The sequence below is a fragment of the Poecilia mexicana genome, unplaced genomic scaffold, assembly GCF_051168715.1.
Source record: "Poecilia mexicana isolate PSO_F unplaced genomic scaffold, ASM5116871v1 scaffold_6, whole genome shotgun sequence".
NCBI classification, from domain to species: Eukaryota; Metazoa; Chordata; class Actinopteri; order Cyprinodontiformes; family Poeciliidae; genus Poecilia; species Poecilia mexicana.
The window spans coordinates 30,795,327-30,815,409 of NW_028263375.1; the positions used below are offsets into that span (position 1 = coordinate 30,795,327).

At 38.5% G+C, this 20,083-nt stretch overlaps 1 protein-coding gene across 1 annotated transcript in view; it reads right to left on the minus strand.

The window, feature by feature from the left end:
• Window positions 1–12,361: 12,361 nt before the first annotated feature.
• kitlga (kit ligand a) overlaps window positions 12,362–20,083 on the minus strand; it is a 45,596-nt gene continuing 37,874 nt past the window's right edge. The window contains exons 9-10 of the mRNA XM_088006580.1: window positions 17,821–17,884; window positions 12,362–17,710 (exon numbers count right to left, since the gene is read on the minus strand). Of these exons, the coding sequence (XP_087862706.1) occupies window positions 17,854–17,884 (31 nt within the window). The 3' untranslated portion in view covers window positions 12,362–17,710; window positions 17,821–17,853. The remainder of the gene's footprint in view (window positions 17,711–17,820; window positions 17,885–20,083) is intronic.

Sequence of the window (20,083 nt, forward strand, 5' to 3'; positions counted from 1 at the left end):
TTTGAGCTTAAAAAAAGGTTATGTGCATCTTCACAGAAGTCCTGTGAAGATGCACATAACTTCATCACAGCACCGTAACCTGAGTGTTGATGTGGGAAATTTATCTGTGGACCCCAAAATTTGTTTATAAGGGCATCTGACTAACTCCAGGCTAGAAACAAATTATGCTAAGAAACTTACAGAAGTCCTTTTGGCAATTGTTAAGAAATGTACTACAGCAAAATGGAAATCAGATTCCTCCCTTGCAATTAAAACAGGGCTTTGTGGGATCAGCAGCTGTGTAACTCCAGAGAAAATAACCTGTTGTACACAGAATATGGCAGCCATTTTTTGGCCTTTTTGTCGTCTTCTTGTTGTGTCATATCATTGTATTTTATTTTAGGTATGTCTTGTTACTTGGTTGATGTCCTGCTGGATCCTGAGCTGACTTTGCCTTGTCGGTTCATAATATTGTATTATATTGTTATGATAAAAAATCCAAAACAAAGTGTTCCAAAAAAGGAATGCATCAGTGGAGACTACAGTCGACTTCCTCTGGGTGAGGAGTCGCTGTGGAAGAGAGCGCTGACCTCCTCTGTCTCTGTCTCTGTCTCTGTCTTACTCCCCTCCCAGCCTAACCGTCTGTCTCTTTACCTGTCTCCTCCTCCTCCACAGATCCAGGGCTTCTGAGGGGATGGAGGGATGAAGTGGGATGGGTGGAGGGGTGGGCTTCTCAATTTCTCTCCTGCCCAGAAAAATCAATATTGGGAGGCGGCCTGAAAGACCTCTCACACGAGTATTACAGCACAGCCCGGCACTCCGATAAGCCTCCTGTTACGTCCTCCCGGGACGGGGCTGGCCAGGCCCGCACTCCCCACCCCGGGGGTGGGGGGGAGGCCATTTTGCTCTGGCCGCAGGGAAGAGCACCATAAAGGGTAAGATGTGGATCACAAGTCTATTGGTGTAAGCTATTAGTAACCTTAGAGTCCCTGAACTGTGAAGGTTCCTGTGCTGATTCCCACACACGCACGCACACACACACACACACAGAGTGTGAGGGAACAGTCACAATACGTTCATGATGACACACAGCTTTGTCGTGCTTTGTGTCGGGATGGGACGGTTTTTGCTAATGTATGCACTATGGCTGCGGACTCCTGCCTTGCTCATCAACTCGCCTGGAGAGGCTCGAAGAATAATCCCGGCAAGGAAGCAAAGTGTGATTTATGTGAAGCCATAAATCACACTTTGCTTGACTCGCGCTGACACACGCCGGCGAGGTTCTCTACAGAAACGCTACATAGACAGGTCAAGATGGAGAACAGCAGGTCTGAGTGTCATCAAGTGGATGAAATGATTTACTTTCTGAATGTGAGCCGTTACCTTAGGCTCACTTTACACAACAGAATAAGATCAATAAATAAAGCTAAAAGTCTTCTTACAATAATAATAATAATAATAATAATGATAATAATAATAATTGTAACCTTTATTTAACCAGGTTTGTTCTGTTGAGATCAAAACATGGAATAGAGAGAAGGATCAACAAAACAAACAAACAAAAACACTTGGTTTCAACACACAGTCACAATACACATAAACTTACAAAAAAACAAAACAACCTATGCAAATGACTCAAGTAAAGCAGTTGTACTTCTGGAACTTGAACGTAATGAGATCGTAGTGCTTCCATCTGTCGCTTCACGTTACGTATCATAAAATGAAAACAATTAAATAAGTTAAGTATTAATCCTCTAGAATATAAATGTCTAAACTTGACTCTGTGTTTTGTTGCATGTCGTGTTCTTGTTGATGTAATAACAAAATAATGGGTGATAAAAATAAATGTGATGTGATCTGTAGGGAAGCCAACGTGCAAATGTGCATGAGGAAATGAATTGTGATGGGAAAATTGATCTGCTTTCAAAAGCCTGAAAACCTGACAGATTCGAACTGTTGAGTTGAAGCAATGAGTGACTTTTAATGACAAGTCTGAGCCTGCCTGAGATAAAACGTCAAGTCAAGTCACATTTATTTGTATGGCAGTTGGAAGTGATTTTCTATATAAAAACATAACTCTAGAAACAAGATGACATTACAGTGGAAACACAAAGAGAAGTAATGCAAGGCTGTAATTCAGACCAAAATCAATCAGTGTTCCAGTTCTTATTAGTCACAGTCATCTCCAAACAAATGTGTTTTTACCCAGGGTTTCGGCTGTTTGGCAGTTTTCTGGAAGTTTGCTCCACATCGGTGGAGCATAGAATATGAATGCTGCTTTTCCCTGTTTGGTTTGAGCTGAGTGGCTGATACTATAACAATAGATTGTTATAGTATCAATGTCCCAGATCTTGCTGGGACATTGATTCTTTATTCGTGGAAATGTTCTTTAGGTTATAAAAGCCCAACTTTGTAACTGTCTTCATGTGTCTCTGAAGGTTCATGTCAAAGTTCATCACAACATCCAGACTTCAGGCTTGATCTGTAGTTTCCAGCTGTCATAATTAAAGCTGACTCTAGATCATTCCTCTCTAAAAAATTGACTTCAGTTTGTTTCTGTTCAGCTGAGGTAAGTTACATTACATCCATGAATTGACCTTCATGCAGCTACTCAGCATTTTAATAAGTTCATGGTCACCTGTTCACACCGAAATGCACAGCTCTGCCAATATTGATGTAGATATTAAACATAAGGCACCAAAAGAAGGAACCCTGTGGGGTACTTGGCGGGCGACTGCGCCGATGACAAATGAAGAAAAAGTTTCTGCTCCTTAAGTGAGACTCAAACCTGTGACCAGAGAGTCTGGCCCAGGTCTCCAGTCATTTTAATAATATATCACTGTGAATAGTTCCAGCACTGTGGCTTTTCTACAGTCTATATTTATGTGGACATCACTGAACACTTTGATAGGGGCAGGGTGAATACTGTGGTGGGCTTGGAAACCGGGCTGAAAGACATCAAAGCGATTGGTCACGCAAAAATAAAAACCTAATATTCTCCTAAGGGAAACTGGGCTTTAGCTTTCACACAACTTTAAGTTTAAGACAATGTTCTGGTTGTAGGTAGGGAAATAATACTTTAGGACAGTTTAGAGTTACTGAAAAATTCAAAGTGCGGTTTATCACTTATCATGGAAAAAGGCTGTCATTAAAGTTAAGAAGGTCTTGACTTTAAATAGCACTGAACTCTGTATTTTCACTTTTAGGAGCATCATATTTCTCGGTATACCACATACCCTGTGAGCATTGTTTCCCCAATAACTACACAATGTCTGAGACATACAGGCTAAAACTGCTTTGTTGCTGGTTTTAAATAAAAAGCAGTTTTTTGATTGTTTTTTTATTATTATTATTTTAGGAGTCTCAATATACACTTGTTTTAGGCAAAAGTGGAACGTATATAAAAAAGAATAAAAGCAGTTTGAACTCATGACCTCTCTCGTACTGACACAGTCTCTTTACCATATCACATAAAGCATCAAAGTACAGAATGAATAATTGGTCAAAAATACAGTTAAACTCAAAACCATGACAGATTTTCATTTAAAGTTACCCAAAATCTAACATGTTAATAATAACTGAATCCCAGCTATAATCTAACACTGCATACTGTCTCTCCATGTAATAGTCATGTGGTAGTAGTCCATATTTCATAATCTTGTCTAGTTCTAAAGTCTTCCTGATTATTGAAAAGCCATTGACGTTGTCACGTGTAAACTGGTCCATTCTACACTCCACAAATGGTCTAATAAGTTTGAATTTTGCGAGGTCAAATACGGCCTAGAACTAAGGATGCACAATGTCACTGACACCCAATCTAGAATATTTTTAATATAGGGACCGATGCAGATATTCATATCGAATCGGTGAATCTTTATCTAGAACAAAACAATATAAGAGCCCTTCATTTTTAAACCTCTCAAGTTCACATCAGAGGAAAATGTCAGCTCAGATTCATTTTGTGGGATGAAATCAGACAATAACTTCAACCATGGGTGGAAATCCCAAGAGACTCTGGGGGGCCCGAACCCCTCCAATCTTTGGAAAAGTCTAGAATTGCCCCCCACCCAAAAAAAAGAAACCTTTGTATTTAAACAACATTGAACGTTGTCAAAGTTATGACACTTCCCAGATTTCATTATTTCTTCTCAATTTCTTTTAAATTTTTTGCAAAGGCATACCAGAGATTAGGTCAGTGGCACTGAACCAAACTCATATTTAAACATTAAAATTTTAGTCTGACTTCTACGGGTCTCAACAGTTTGTTTACTGAGAAAGTCATTCTTAACATATCAACATATCAAACACTTTTTAAACCACATTTTATGCTACATTTCACTGTAACTTTGCCGACCTACCCCAAAATTGCTCTTAATTTTTTTTTCCTTTTTATTGTCAATAATGAAATGGGATTTCCTTCCTTGACCTCAACATAAAAAATGAATTTCACAGCCCGGACATCTTGGCAGCAACATGGTCCCATATTCAAATCCAGGTTGAAACATTTCCATGTGGATATATTCTTTGATAAATGAATGTTTTTTTTAAATTTATTTATTTACAAAAAGTGTTGTAAAGTATGTGCAAAGGGCCTCTGAGTTCACATTAAAATGTCCACTTAATTTCAATTTGTGTTTTAGTTGAATTTTCTCAAAAGTACAGAAATCTTTAATCACACATTCATATGGATGGATTTGATTTCATTAAAACACACACACCTACACAGCTTTAATAATAAGCCATTACTTATTAAATGTAACACTTCCATGGTGATACTTCAGGTCCTGCTGTATCTTCCTGTGCTATCTGCTAGCTCCCTGCTAGCTAGCAGGTTTGGCAGCGAAGGCCTTCAAGCTGTTGCTACCAACGCTACATTTGCATGCATTGTTGTTCTTGGACGCGACTCAGTTAAACCCCATTTCCAGAGCGTCTCCACTTGAACTGCTGTTTGTCCGATGGAGTTGTTTGCTTTCAATTACTTCCCAGCGCCGTTATCTGAACCAGAGCTGATGGAGAAACATTCGTATCACATTCGTCTTTGCCTGAGACAAAGCACAACCGAAAACACATTTTTCACAAATAAAAAACAAGCCCCGTTTTGAAAACGCGTCCAAGTCACATTCATGAGTGCATAAGGGACTGATCCATCAAGTGCACTCTCACCGGGAGCCAGCGCGCTGTGGTCCAAGTTCAGCTGGCGTACAGTCACAAAAACAAAACAGAAAAAACAAAACAAACAACAAAAAAATAAAAAATAGGGTCTGGGTACTAAACACTCGTCTTTGGTTTCATGGCTGTGTGCAGCTGGGAGCTGTCTATGGGGGAAGGATGGGAGAGCAGAAGCTCCTGGTCACAAAGTAGAAACAAGGGAGTTGATGGAAGCCGGTGTCAGCAGAGAGACCTGGAGGCCATGTTTACCAAGAGCTTTCACTGCGACTGTTTGGGGATTCGGTTCGCTTCCTGCATGGAGGTGTCTCCAGTCGAGAATGATTTTGCCTCATGCTCTCCTCATGCGGGTCCTGGGGGTCCAACCATCCGCATCAGCTCCTGAACCCGTCCTGCTCCGACTCGGATCAGTCTCCCCTAATCTTATTTTGCCAAAAGAGGACTTTTGCGTTTTTCATGTGCAGCATGTGCGGGTTTGGCTTGAAACGTCGCCACGCCTGTCGCTTTTTCACTTTTCGTGCTGTCTTCTCTGCTGTTTATTTTGTCAACTGCATTTCCTTGTTTTCACTCTGAACCACCTTTAAAATGTGACATTTATTTCCTCGTACCTTCTGAGGAAAACACCGAAAGCCTGGTCCATGAAGAGGTGGCGGCGGGCCAAAGGGAGGTTGGAAAATGGTTTCAGCCGAGGTAATTACTGTTTGCTCTAGTCAACAACACACCCTAATCAAGTTCACTGTATATTTTAACAATCAGCCGTCTCTCAGCACCAAACACACCTTTGAAATATCTAAGAAGCAAATAAAGCTGGGCAGAGAAGAGATGTAATTAACTGACAATTATTGGGTTTTTTACTTACTTGAAAATAAGCATTGTAAAATGTGACATTTTAAACAGTTTACTGAACCTTTTAAAATGTTAAAAGGTTAAATAAAAATTGTATTTAAGGTTTATTAAACAACCCTTAGCAGCAGTAAGAGTGGCATGTGGTATTTGCTGCTTGTTGTGGCTGAGCGAACCGATGACGGTGCATATCCTCTCATTTCTGAGTGGTAATATGATGGAAACATGTGCAAATATACTTAGAATATAACTGTGTTGAGGCCATGGGAGCTCCTCAAACTTTCCAAGTTAAAATTCAAAATTCAGTATTTGAATCCATTACTATTCTTAAATTATTAAAGTATTATCATTTTAATTCATTATAAATGATTCAAAAAACTTTCTGTCAAAAAAACGCATTGTCTTACTCACGGATAATACATGTGAAGAAATTTAGATACATTGTCTATGCCTGGATATCAAGAAAAGATCAAATTTTTGATCTTCCAATCAGTTGATGGTAAAGTGAGTTACTCATTTTAACAACAAAAGCTAATAAATGAAGAGAAAGTTTGTTTAAATAATAAACTTCTTTTCTTGTCACTTGTATGTACATTTCTGCGGATTTGTGGTAGCCACAAAAAAGTTGTAGGGTGATGAACAAATGAAGGCAGAATAAAGGGGACTGCCCTGGAAACAGTGAAATGCAAAATCCCAAATCCTCTGGGCCTCCCTCTGCTGTTTTATCACCTGCTGTTCCCCTGCCTGCACTTGTTCTTCCACCTTAGCCTTTTACTTTCACCCAGACTGTGTGCAAATCTGGCCATAAATCTCTTTTAACAGCCTCCACATGTTAGTTTTGTGTTTTTCACACAACTCTGGCTCCGTTTGCTCCTTGCCGTTTCTTACGTACTATACGCTGCCATTTTGTCCCTCGCTAGATGTACTTGTATCTCTGAACAAACCGTTTCCTTTTAATACACTAAAATCATGACACATGAGTAAATTTTTTTTCCTCTGTAATTCCATATTTTCTCAAATTTTGGAGGTGAAGCTGGATAGAAAACAGCAGTTTCTTTCATGCTGTTGGTTTCCTTGCTTGGGACCCATATGGGGAAGATGCAATGTGTGTTTTTATTTAGGAAATTATGCACTCTACTGCTCAAAATGTTGGAGTTACCCCCCAAAAATTGCATATTATCAAAAAAAAAAAAAACCTCACTTTTTATTAAACAAATGAATTACAAAATAAATATAAAACATAGTCAAAAATTAGAAAAAAATTAGAAATAATTTAATGGTAACACTTTATTTGAAGGGGAGTGAATAAGACTGTCATGACACTTTCATAAACATGACATAACACCTGTCATGAACATGAATAAGCCTTCATTGACTGTTGTCATAAAGAGTCATTCGGTAAATTATGACACTTTTAATACAAAGTTGACATTATTCAAAATGTCTTTGTTATGACAACTTGACATTAACCAATAAATTATTACTGATATAAATTTGTTCTAAAAGTATTACCGATTGCACTTTAAAAATTAGGTAACTTTATGTTATTAAAGGTAAAGTTTAAACAGTAATGATTTCTTGGTTAATGTCAAATTGTCATAACAAAGACATTTTGAATAATGTCAACTTTGTATTAAAAGTGTCATAATTTACCGAATGAAGCTTTATGACAACAGTCATAAATATTCATGAAGGCTTATTCATGTTCATGACAGGTGTTATGTCATGTTTATGAAAGTGTCATGTCAGTCTTATTCACCCCCCTTCAAATAAAGTGTTACCAATTTAATTAATTAGAAATAATTTAATTTTTACTTTAAATAATAATTGTGTTCTTTAAACTTTGCTTTTATTAAAGAATCCTCCATTTGCTCCAAATCCAGCCCTGCAGACTGTGTCATCTGCCCCCCATGCTTCCTGAAGGTCCTGTTCTGTGTCAGGTTTGTTTAGAAGGGAACGGTACACAAACCATTGAGATTTTCAGTTTCTTGCCAATTTCTCTCATTAAATAACCTTTACTTCTCAGAAAAAGAGCAGACTGACGAGTTTCAGTAGAAAATTCTATTATTCTGGCCATTTTTAGACTAATTGAATGCACACATACTGATACTCAACTAGGCAAATGGAGAAAAATGTTATTGCTTCTGTCATGTAGAACAACAGTTTTCAGCTGTGCTAACATGATTGATTCCCGAGTTTTTTGAACTGATAAATTTGAAAAACTGCTTTAACACTTAACACATTGGTGCTTACAAAACAAGTCTCTCTCCTCAGAATTCATTTTCCTGAGTATCTTTTTGACACATCTGGCTTATCTTACATCTCCAATAAAAGCAAGAGCTCCTAATTTACATAGGTTAATGTAAATTACCTATGTAAATTTGTAGTTGGATACGTGGTAAATTGTTCAACTTAAAAGGTGGGGATGGTTGTTAGAACATCTTGGTTTCAAGCCGACCTCCCTAACTTTTACTTTACTACAAATTTGTACAAAGCAAAGACAGCAGGTCATCTTTCTTGTCATTACAGAAATGCTTTCTTGGCCTGCCAGTGCCCTCGTAAATGTTCTGTAGGTTTGAGATCAGGCTACTGTGGAAGACAGCCCAGGAGAGCGCGCTCCTTTGTCTCTCTTTCTGCTCATTATCATTGGGTGGCGTGAATCCCTGACTGCGGAGACGAGAAGCAGATGTGGTGTCATGACTTTGCCTCGGTTACAGTGGAATTAATTCAGCACAAGACGAGGCATCTCTGTTGACCTGTGGCATACGAACATACGAACAGCTTTTTTTTTTACACACATTGGGTCCGTTTGCGTGACCGGATCCCACCGTGTGCTGTACATAATAATTATGTCACAAAGAAGAAGTTCAGGGGACAGACTGCTGCTGTTTCAACTGCTAACTTTAAGTTTTCTCCCAGTTTTTTGTTCTTTCTAGAAGCTACATCTGGTTTGGAGTTATGTTGTGACAGTAATGCTTTCCTGGAGGAGGGGGTCTACTGGTGAGACTCTGCTGCCAGCAATTAAATGAGTCTCTTTGTTACTTTTCATTAACGGAGGAAGAACTCCTGTATCAGTTTCTTTTTCACATATTGCATATTGCTCTGTCTTCTGAAGCCTCCAGTCGGTGGAGGCAGACAGATGGCCGCTCATGCTGAGCCAGGTTCTGGTTCTGCTGGAAGTTTCTTCTTGTTAAAGGGGAGTTGTTCCTCTCCACTGCCTTTACATACATGCTCTGTATGAGGGATTGCTGTAAATTCAGCAACACAAACAAGCGACTGACGCTCCAAGTCAGTAACTGTTGGGTTTCCGTATGCTGTGCTTGGACCCAATGAGATTTGAGCGTTAGCAGCATCTAGTTTAATTATGTTTCTCAGGTCTAGTTAGTTGCTCTCCTTCACCCCCTGTGCCTCTCTCTCTGTCTCTCTCTCTCTCTCTCTCTCTCTCTGTCTCTCTCTTTCTGCCTCTCTTTCTCCTCAGCCAGCCTTCTGCTCTCTCCCATCACACCTGCAACCTGGAAGCTCATCAGCCCAGGTCTTTTGTTCCTGCACTCGTCCTCACAGTATTTAAACCCCTCTCCTGCTCACACTCCAGTCTGGTTCCTCTCAGTATTTCCTGTTGTTTTCATCATTTCTTCCCTGCGTTCCCTGTTGGCATTTTTCTTGGATTTATAGTTTTTGTTCTGCTCTGGCTCCCTGTGCTCCCTGTTTCTCTTTTTTTTTTGGATTAAACTGTCAACATGATCCAGGCTCCCAGCTCCCCGTCTGCATTTCAGTCCATCCTCAAACTCACACCTCATGACATATACAGCATTCTTGTAGCAAGTGAAGCTAACACAGTTATTTGATTGTGCTATAAAGTGGTGATACATGCCTGGAAAACACATAACAGCCCTGACATTACTTACAGCTTACACACAGGAACTGAAACGTCAGGCAGTGGGAACAGATGCCACTGTCTTTGTTTCCTTTAATCTGGGAGAAATCTCCCACTTTTCAAGGGCAATTTCAGTTGCCTTCTGTTTTCCGTCGGAACGCTGCAAAAAACCAACAACAACTGAGTGAGTGGCGTACTCCACCAGTTAAGCGTAATGGATTCCAAATGTTACGAGACGATCGAATTCAAGTCATCATTCAGCTAATACCTCTGAATGAACTGTTCCATATTTGAGTATTTTGAAGGAAATGTTCGTCTTAATTAGGTCAGGTTTCAAACTACTGGATAATCAGAGAGCACATTTTGCATTTTGCACATTTTGTGAATAGACAAAAATAAAACGAGCAAAGCCTGAGGGTGAACAAATTCCCAGCCTTCAGCAAATGTTATGTTGGAGCTGCTTTGATTGCCAAGATTGTTTTGTGTAGCTGTGATGTGTCGCTGTGTTAATGTAGGCGTCACAGACAAGAGGCTGAAGGCCAAGCACTCCCTCCTGTTTTCATGGCTTTTATGAAGTCCAGTGCTTAAAGGACAAAAACACACACACACACGCATTCAAGAACACGCACACACACTTCCCTGCATTCTGTGCTCGCAGTCATCTGGGAAGAGCGTGATCCCTCCAAGCCAAGAAGCATAATTTGACAGTTTGTATTGGGTGGATGGTGATTTTCATTTACCTTCTCAAATAGGCACAATATGTGTAATTTGCCACCTGATTTCTCTTACGCTGTCCCCTGAGAACACTGGGATTTTGTGAATTAAATCTGGCAACATTTCCCCCAGCTCACAAAACAAGTTCAAAAGACTTAAAGCACTCAGTCAGAAGAGAACCGCCATTTTGCGATCACACAATAGACATGGCACAGTGTCGGCGTGATGACGTGAACTTAAACGAGTTTGTTCTACGATCATGAAATAATTTACCATTATGTAAAATTAACATGAACTGAGGAAACAAATAACTATTTAAATAAATGAAAGCTATTAAAAGCTGAAACCATCAGTTATTTATTCAGACTGCATGTTACGCTCCATAAAGACACTGCTTCTTGTCTATGCACTTAAATATTTGATTTATTCATTAATATTTCCTTTTAGTTATTGCTAGTGCTTACGGTGATTACAGTAAAAATCGCTCAAATCTCAGATAAGCTTTGATTTGACTCTTTCCTTCAGTCGTTCTATCACAGCCTGCAGTTCTGTTATTCAGGATGTTATCAGGCCAAAATAACATATTCTTGATGGGGGACAGTAACAAAAAACAAAAATTTCCACAGCCACAGGTTGTATTTTTCTATGTGTAAAACGCAGAATGTTTCCCAGACAGAAATATCAGGTAGGAAACAACCAGAACTGTAAAGGTGTGAAATGGAAAAGAGTGAGTCATATTGAAAAAGAAAGATGTGCTGAGCATATTTAGAGCAATCATCTGATGCTAAAATGTAAATGCCAATCAAAATAATACATATTTTTAAAAAGAACTGTGTTAACTATGCTGTGTTTTTCAATCAGATAAGGTGGCATGATTAGCAGACATGAGCTGGGCAGCAGGTAAGCATGCTTTTTTTTAAATACTTGACAGTTTCCAACTCAAAACCTCATCAGGTTTTTTTATACATATATACATACAGCTCTGGAAAAAAATGAAGAGCCCACTGCACTGAACCTGTTGAAAACCTCCTGGTTATTCCACCAAATATTGATTTCTGATCTCTTCCTGAGTTGAAACATTAGTATTGTTGTTTTCTTTGCATTATTTGAGATCTGAAAGCGCTGTCGTTTTTGTTTTTGACCACTTCTCATTTTCTGCTAAATACAACGTTTGGAGATATGTTGTCAGTAGTTCATACAATAAAAGAACATTGTTCATTTTACTCAAACATATAACTATAAAGAATAAAATCAGAGAAATTGATCACTTTATGTTGTCTCTTAATTTTTTTTCCAGAGCTATATATATATATATATATATATATATATATATATATATATATATATATATATATATATATATATATATATATATATATATATATATATATATATATATATATATATGTGTTGGCAATTCAGCATTTTTTTTTTGTTCTTTATTATATTTTCACCAGAACATGTTGGGACTGCAAACGACTTTACTCTAAAACAAGTAGAGCTTGTTGAGGTGATGTTTTGTGGGATTCTGCTTTACAGTGACACTAGATTAATCATTGATGTCACGTTCGACAGATTCTATAGATTTCAAAATAAATTCATTAAGATACCAGCATTTTATTAAACGTTTTGTCACAATAACAACCATTTTGAAAGAATTTTCCTCTGAAATCTTTAAAAAAAAACCTGCCAAATGTTGTGAAAATCAGCCCAAACTTAAACAACCCACCGAAAGTGTATTCAAAAGCAAAGATAAAAAAAACGAACAAGACACAAACCAGTAAATATCATATGGATACATGTACTTTATTCATAATTCATATATGCTTGTTTACATTTATACAAAAATACAGAATACAGTAGACATGTTAATGTTTTTTTTTGTGGCATTTTTGTGCTTTGTTTTTTTTTTTTGTTGTTGTTGTTTTGTTTTATGCCCTGAATATCAGTCGGGCTATAATTACATTTGCTCTTTTTTTGGCACCCAGACTTATTTCCTGCCTAGAGCCGCTCGGTTGGCCCACTGCGGTGGGTTGAATTGGATCGCTCGTGCCCAAAAGCACTGTTCAGGATGCAGGTCTACTCTCTTATTGCCAAACAGAAACAACACACGGGAGCAGTGTTTAAGGGCAGTCATGCTCTCGACTAATGCACGTCAACTGCTTCGCTTTGCATCAGACACACCAACAGTCTCTGGGGTTAGGACAGGAAAATGGGAGACCGTGTTATTCTTTTTTTTTTTTTTACTCGTTCACAGCTTAGACCTGTTACAGCTCTTAAGTTCATGTAGACTACATATTCAAAAAAAAAAAAAGCAACTGGATGCCTTGTTAGTTTGTGGCCAGACTAACCTGTATCTGTGGAAATAGTCAAAGAAACTGCATGGGATGACAGACGACTTAATGTTTATTTACTGATGTAGAAAACTACTAGCTAGCGATGACAGAGGAGAAAGTCACTGGTCTAAACTGTCATAGATATATTACTCCAATATTGTTTACAAATGCATTGTTAAATATATAAAAATCTCAGTCCTTCACCGCTAATTTCTGATATTCCTTCGTGAAATACTTGCACAATTGCAGTATATTTTGAGACAAAGACATAGCCATAAAGATTATGGCACAGTTAACGTGTTACCACACTTATTTTATTTTATTTATTTTTTTTATTAAAAATGCATTTTTATTTATTTATTCATGTTGTTGTAATGTTGTTATCTTGCAGTTTAACACTATAAACAATACTTTTTACCACACCGAGGAAGTTCCAGCTAATAACGAGCTGAGGATGAACTGCTCATCAGAAACATACGAACACCAATGTGGTATACCTTTTCTTCTGTAAGACACACAATCCAACTCGCACAATATACTCTTGTCTTCTATAAGAAAAATTCCCAGTATATAGCTCCAATTACTCAGGAAACAAGCAGTTGCCGGCTGAAATGGCTTCTAAAGTTTGCAAAGGTTAAGCGAGTTGACGCGGAAAGAAATGTCACAACCACCGTAGAGTCCTTCTGCTGATGTAAAAGAACTACTTTGCCAGAAAAAAAACAAAACAAAAACAAACACAAGTACCAATTTATTTCTGGTTCCAGGTCGAGCTCACTGACCTCTCTCGCAACAGAGGTGACTGACCTCGGATGATGTTTCCACTGCCACAGGAATGCACAGATAGGCTGCAGACTTTTTTACAAACGCACGAGTTCAATACGCTAATCAAACAAGGCACTGAAACAAGAGTGGAAATAGAACAATATAAGACCACAAATATGATGATGATGTGAAATATCCACTAGAGCCAGCAACAGATTCTAGCGTCCCGTCAGCTGGTTGTCTGACTGCGAAGGTCACAACCAGCATGTCCTGCTCTCATTCCTAACTTCCTACTTGTGCTGTCATCACGTTCAGCTCTGTTTTCTTACTGATCTACGTGGTTCTTGTTAGATCAAGCCTTTTTTTTTTTTCTTAATCGTCATGTTTGGTCTGATCTGAAGTAGTTTTATCGTCTGATGCCGACCGCAGAGGGAAGCTCCTTGCTCACGGAGACAGGAAGTGCAGAAGCATGCCTGCTAATTTCAGATAACTGTGGATAGATGATTGCTTTTAATACACACTCACGGAGTAAAAAAGTTAACCGTGAAGACCTCAACATTTTTGCAGCTATTTAATATAGATATGAGGTCACAGTGTACTTCCTTGGACAGTGTTTTACTGCAAAAAAAAAAAAAAAAATGTAGTTTGCATGTCATTTCTCTGGGATAAGCTCAGCGTTCACCATTAATTTTATCTTTTGATTCCTGACAGGTTTTCTAAGGGTTTACGATTATTCAAGCAAGCAATGTTTCTGCTGGTCAGAGCAGAAAGTCTCCAGGGTCAGATAACGGTTATGGCGAATTTGTTTGAGACTCCAAAGCAGAACTGCCTCACAGAGAAAGGTGCAGCCGGCTCGTCGCGTTTCGGTTCACCCGGACAGCTGGGGGAGATTCCTGTCATAACAGAGTGGTTGCACTCCACTGTCGCCACGTGCTTTGCCATAAAAAGGGATCGCTGCAACGTCACACTCCTTTGTTCAAATAAATGCAGTGGCGTAATGCGACCTGCCGCTCTGACTTCATTTCTCATAGGTTTGATTTTGGTGATTCAGAAGAATCCTTACAGACTTAGACAGGCAGCCAAGTAAAACATGGAAACCCCCCTGCATGTATTTTACTATCAACTTTCTCCGTGTTATTGAGCTCAACGAGGGCAACGGCAAAAAGGTTTCATTGCAGAAAGCATTTGAAAAACGACACATTTCCTTCTGCAGTTTCAGACAGTTTAGGTGAAGCTGAAGGTTTTTAATTCCAGTATTACATCAGTTTGTTCATTGAAAGCGACAAGTAAAAATACAAAAAAAAAAAAAAAAAAAAAAACAAGAAAAGAAAAGAAGTGTGTTTCAGCAGGTATTGAATGGTGTCTTTGGGTTGGAGGGTTTTTTTCTGTTAGATGGGGTTGATAACTCTCGTGTTACATTTACTGTAAATCAGAAAAGAAATTTATGCTGACTAGTCCAGTAGGAGCCTGGACTAGTTAGGAATTAACTATTACATTTTTTCTTCTTTTGTTGATTAAAATAAAACTGACAGTGATTTATTGCAAAAAAGCATTTAACTCCACTTTTATACCAGTAACTTACTGTAAACTCTTTACATTTTTCAAATGAGACAAGAGCCTAAAGGTTCTTTGAACTCACATAAAGCGCTTGACTTTTTTTGAGGTCAGACTTAAGTGATCTGCATCTATAATAGATGAAGACAGTTTTCTATTGCAGGTAAGATATTGACTGCTCATAACCTCCTAAGAACTTCACTTTCAGACAGGGTGTTGTGACCAAAACATTGCCAAACATTTTCCTGGAAAACTTGGGAACAATAGCGCTTACTTCCTGCAAATACCAGTGGTCATGGCTTAGACATGCCTTCTTTTTCCTAACTAATGGCACCAATAACACCAATATGTGATCATATGTTCCCCAACAATCTGCATTCTGACAGGAAACGTGATAATTGATGCCTAAACAGCACCATCAGTCTACTCACATACCTCAGGCTGTATTTTATGCTGAGCTTCATCAATAATACAGATGATAAGCAGAAATTATGCCAAACATTCCAAAAGGTAATCTGCTGGTTTACGGATTATGAATTTTAAAAAGGACTTTAGGTTTTTTTTTTAACATCTTTTACTTTTTTCTCATTCAGATGAAAATGGCCATCAAAGGTCTCCGTGGTAACAGGCTGTGCCTTGCATAACATATATGCAGGATGTGTAAAGAAATTAAATACCAAAACTAACAAACATTTACTGAGGAACGACAGCTGCTGCCGTCACTGGCTTTAAATCCTGTTCCTTCATTAGCTGCATTCCATTCGCCATAAGATTACGCAAATTGAAAATAAATTAGCTTCATAGAAATTCTCCAATTAAGATAAAATGTTTTTGTTCTAGGATGAGATGATTTTTTTGGCCGTTTCCAAATAGATGTATTTCACAAAAACAGGCGGATGTTACTGCCACGGTATCCTACAGCGTCCGGCTGACTCCATCAGAGTTCTCATAGCATCATAGTTCATAAAAAGTTGAGTTTCATTCCAAAGTGTTAAAGCCAAAGCTCTTCTGTAAAATCACCAACTACAATTTCTCCAAAATGCAGCAAACGTAGCAGTTCTGAGTAGGCGGGGCATGTCGCTCTGACGCCTGAATCAGACGCCGACGTCTCCTCTGATTGGCCGATACATGTTGAGTGAATTTTGAATACATTTCATTAAACGGTTTGACCAGGACTTTTAACAACTTAACGCGTGAACAAACTTATTCCCGTACGATTCAAATTGAATTCCTTACTTGACAGAAACACCGCAATTGCGAAATTGTGTGTGTGTGTGTGTTTTTTTTTTTTTTTTTCACCGACATCAGCAGAATAGCCACAAAGATTTCCACACATTCGGAATGGAAACCGCAGCTTCTGAATGTGTGACTAAATTACGTGGATCCACGCGCGCCATCCCAGTTTATGGATTAGCGGTTCTGAACAGCCTACATGGGGGGTTAGTCAAAGCAGCATACTTTTAATACATGTTTTATCTCCACGTAATAATTCACACATTCAAAGTTGCTCAAGTCATATATATATATATACGTTTTCATATATGTATATATATATATATATATATATATATATATGTATGCCAACTACATTGAAATAGACAGCATAATTAGCTCAAGAGGATAATGTGTTCAGTTTTACAATATGTTGTTACAGAGATTTATTTATTTATTTACTTTTTAAATGTGACCCATGAGTAAAAGGTGCCCTTAAACAAAATCTTTCAGCTCTGGAAGAGTAGCCACTGAGTGCCAACCACCAATAAATAAATACATCATACTCTCCACTCCCCCCATTCTTCTTCTTCTTGGGAACATACACAAGCCAGACTACTGTGACTAAACTTTGGGGCCAACCACACTCAGCACTGCAATTCTTTGGAGAACCTCAGACATTGGAGGATAAAAAAAAGAAAAGTGGGGGAGCTGTTGAGGATGTGGTTAACATGAAGCGTTACCAGAGGTAGAAATTCATGCCCCAATTCAAACAAGATATTGCCGGCATCAGTCACACTGTCTTTGTTCTTTGATGACTGAGAAGCAGGCGAAAAAAAAAAAAAAAAAGCAATCATGGCAGCCTGGAGGGAAAAAAAAAGAAATTGATAAATATGCAAAGTTTTCCCCAGAGGGTGGAAGATGCAGAGATTGCAGCAGGTAATGATGGATGATAGCTTGGAGCCGGGAGCGTCTAGGGCTTGGACGGGTATGAGTTATCGGCTAAAATCTTTAGTCCTTTTCAAAAAGCACGGGGATAATGTTGTCTTATAAAAAAAGCAAAAAACAAACCAAAAAAAAAAAAAAACAGCGTCAGGTTTGATTGAACCTGACAAAAAGTTGCAGTCAATGTTTGCCACCGTGAATCTGGAGCGCAGTCAAAACAGGCCTCTCAAGCTCTGCAGTCTCACTGTGGTGTGCAGGTCCGTGTTTGTCGTTCACCTTTGAACACCAACAGATGAAAAAAAAAGAGAGAGAGAAGAACACAGCCCTGGGGAGGAGAATGTGGAGAAAGGTGTTAGAGAAGTACAGAAGGTCAATCTCTTTTCTTTTCCCAGCTTTCATGCAGGACACCATGTTTAAATAAAAGTAAAAACTCACAAAATATGCTGGCGCACTCTAACTTGCAGAGCTTTACACTTCTGCGGGGATGTTCAGCGCATTTCTGGAAAAGGACAACAGGGCGAATGTTAGACGGCGTCCAGGCAAAAACATCTCGCTGTTAAACCTCTGACATTTTGTTATGTCAGAACCACAAACCTTCATGAATGTTATTGGAATTTTTGTTTGTGTGTAAGCAACACAAATTCATCCGTAGTCGTGAAATGGAAGATAAAACAAAACTGCATGAGACTTTCAAAACATCCTCAGGCGTAAAACTCTTTCACTCCGATCAAACAAATTGAACTCGTAAATCACCAGATTAGCAAGTAGAATTTGATTGCCACCCAAAAAATTTGAGTTTTATGGAAGGATCAACAGAAAGCCACTCTAAAAACTGTAAAAAAAAACAAAAAAAAAAAAAAAAAAACAGAAAACAAACAAAAAAACTCATAAAATAATTAATGGAACCAATGGAGGCTGGAAACGACTTGACAGTTTGGAGGTTTGCCCTCCAACAGGACAACACTAGACATACATTCAGAGCAACAGCAGAATGAGCAGCTCAAAGAATATTCATTGTGACGTAGAATGAAGATTGCTGCTTAGAGAGACGTTGCACAGGCTACATGGATGAGCCGGAGCATTTTAGAAAATGTTACATAAAGACTCATGTCAAGTACAATTTTTTTTTCTGATTTTTATTCGTAAACTGAACATCACACTACATCATTTTGCTTCCACGTCACAGTGGTGTGGTGCTTTGTCAGTATATCACATGAAATCCCATTAAAAGCAGTGAGGATTGAGGTTGAAACATTGTAAAATGTAAAAACATTTAAGAGTTGTGAATACTTTAGCTAGGTGCTGTACGTGAAACTCGGTTTAAAAATAATTTACTCCACTTTATTCAACTTTCATTAAAGTGTTTCTGCAAATGGTGATGGCAGTGGGCAGTGTGTTCACTGCTCCACTGAATGCTTTAACCCTGATTGTGTGAAAGCGGCATGACCACTGTACGTAAAACAACAAAAAAGATCTTAATGTGCCGTAATGTATCTGGATGAGTCGCTAACGTCGTCTAAACGTGGCATTTTTTTCTCTTTGAAAATTAGACATATTCTAATTTCACCGTTCTGTGCGTCATGCGCTGGTCTCAGGTGATGCTTCCTTGTGACTGTCCATGGCAGATTTACTGGAGAAACCGTAGCCTTGAGATTCAGATGACACTGTTTTCATTTCCCTGCTGGAAGAGATTGGCTTGCATACAGAGCCAGCCATGCACAGCACGGGTGTGAGAAAGGAAATCTGCCACAATTCTGAAGCGACTGACTGAGCAACGAGTCTGGTTTTTGAATGTTGGCAATTTATCATTAATTACATTGTTTCAAAGGGTAGTGCTACTTAACTGGTGCTAGTATCAAGGGTAAAGGAAAGAAGAGATTGTTTTACAGCTCTTGAAAAAATTGAGAGCCCACTGCACTGAGCCTCACTGAGAACCTCCTGGTTCCACCAAATGTTGATTTCTGAACTCTTCCAGTGGTAAAACATTAGTATTGTTGTTTCTAAATGAATGTGAACTTGTTTTCTTTGCATTAATTGAGATCTGAAAGCTCTGCATCATAACCACAAATATGGTCCTCACCTGAGATTTCTCCTTTAAGGGATCTAATCTAATAACTATGTTATGTTCAGATGGTATGAAATTGCTGTATATACCAAAAATAACTTTAAAAAAATGTTGGCTTCATATCATGACTGAATCTGATGACTTGAAGTAGGCCTCAGTCTCTTTAAAAACCTCCAACCCTTTCCAACACGCCACCACAACAGAGTTTCTCCATGTTGCTTCCAACAGTTCTTAGCAGTGCTGTAGTTTACATGATAAGCTCAGCTAATTGCTAATTGCTGCTGGCACTAGTCTGTAGGAGCTGGTGGGAGTCGCTGTGGAGCGCTTCCCTTAGTGCAGCTCAATCATATTTAGTTCTACAACATCCAAAATCGAGTGTAAAGTGTCTTTCTGAAAGTTTTGCTTGGCACACCCTTAACTGCAACTGCACTGAAAGATGCTATGAGCTGAATTATGAACAAGTCATATAAAAACAAAGTTCAGACAAGCTAACGCTAGCTTCCTGCTTTGGCAAAAGTGTTTTCTTGCTGGATTAAACATTGACAGCAGAAGCAAGATATGAGTTTATTGAAGAAGGTGGAGTATTTGCACTTGCATTTTTAATGTTATATTGAGATACTGTTTTTCTGTTTA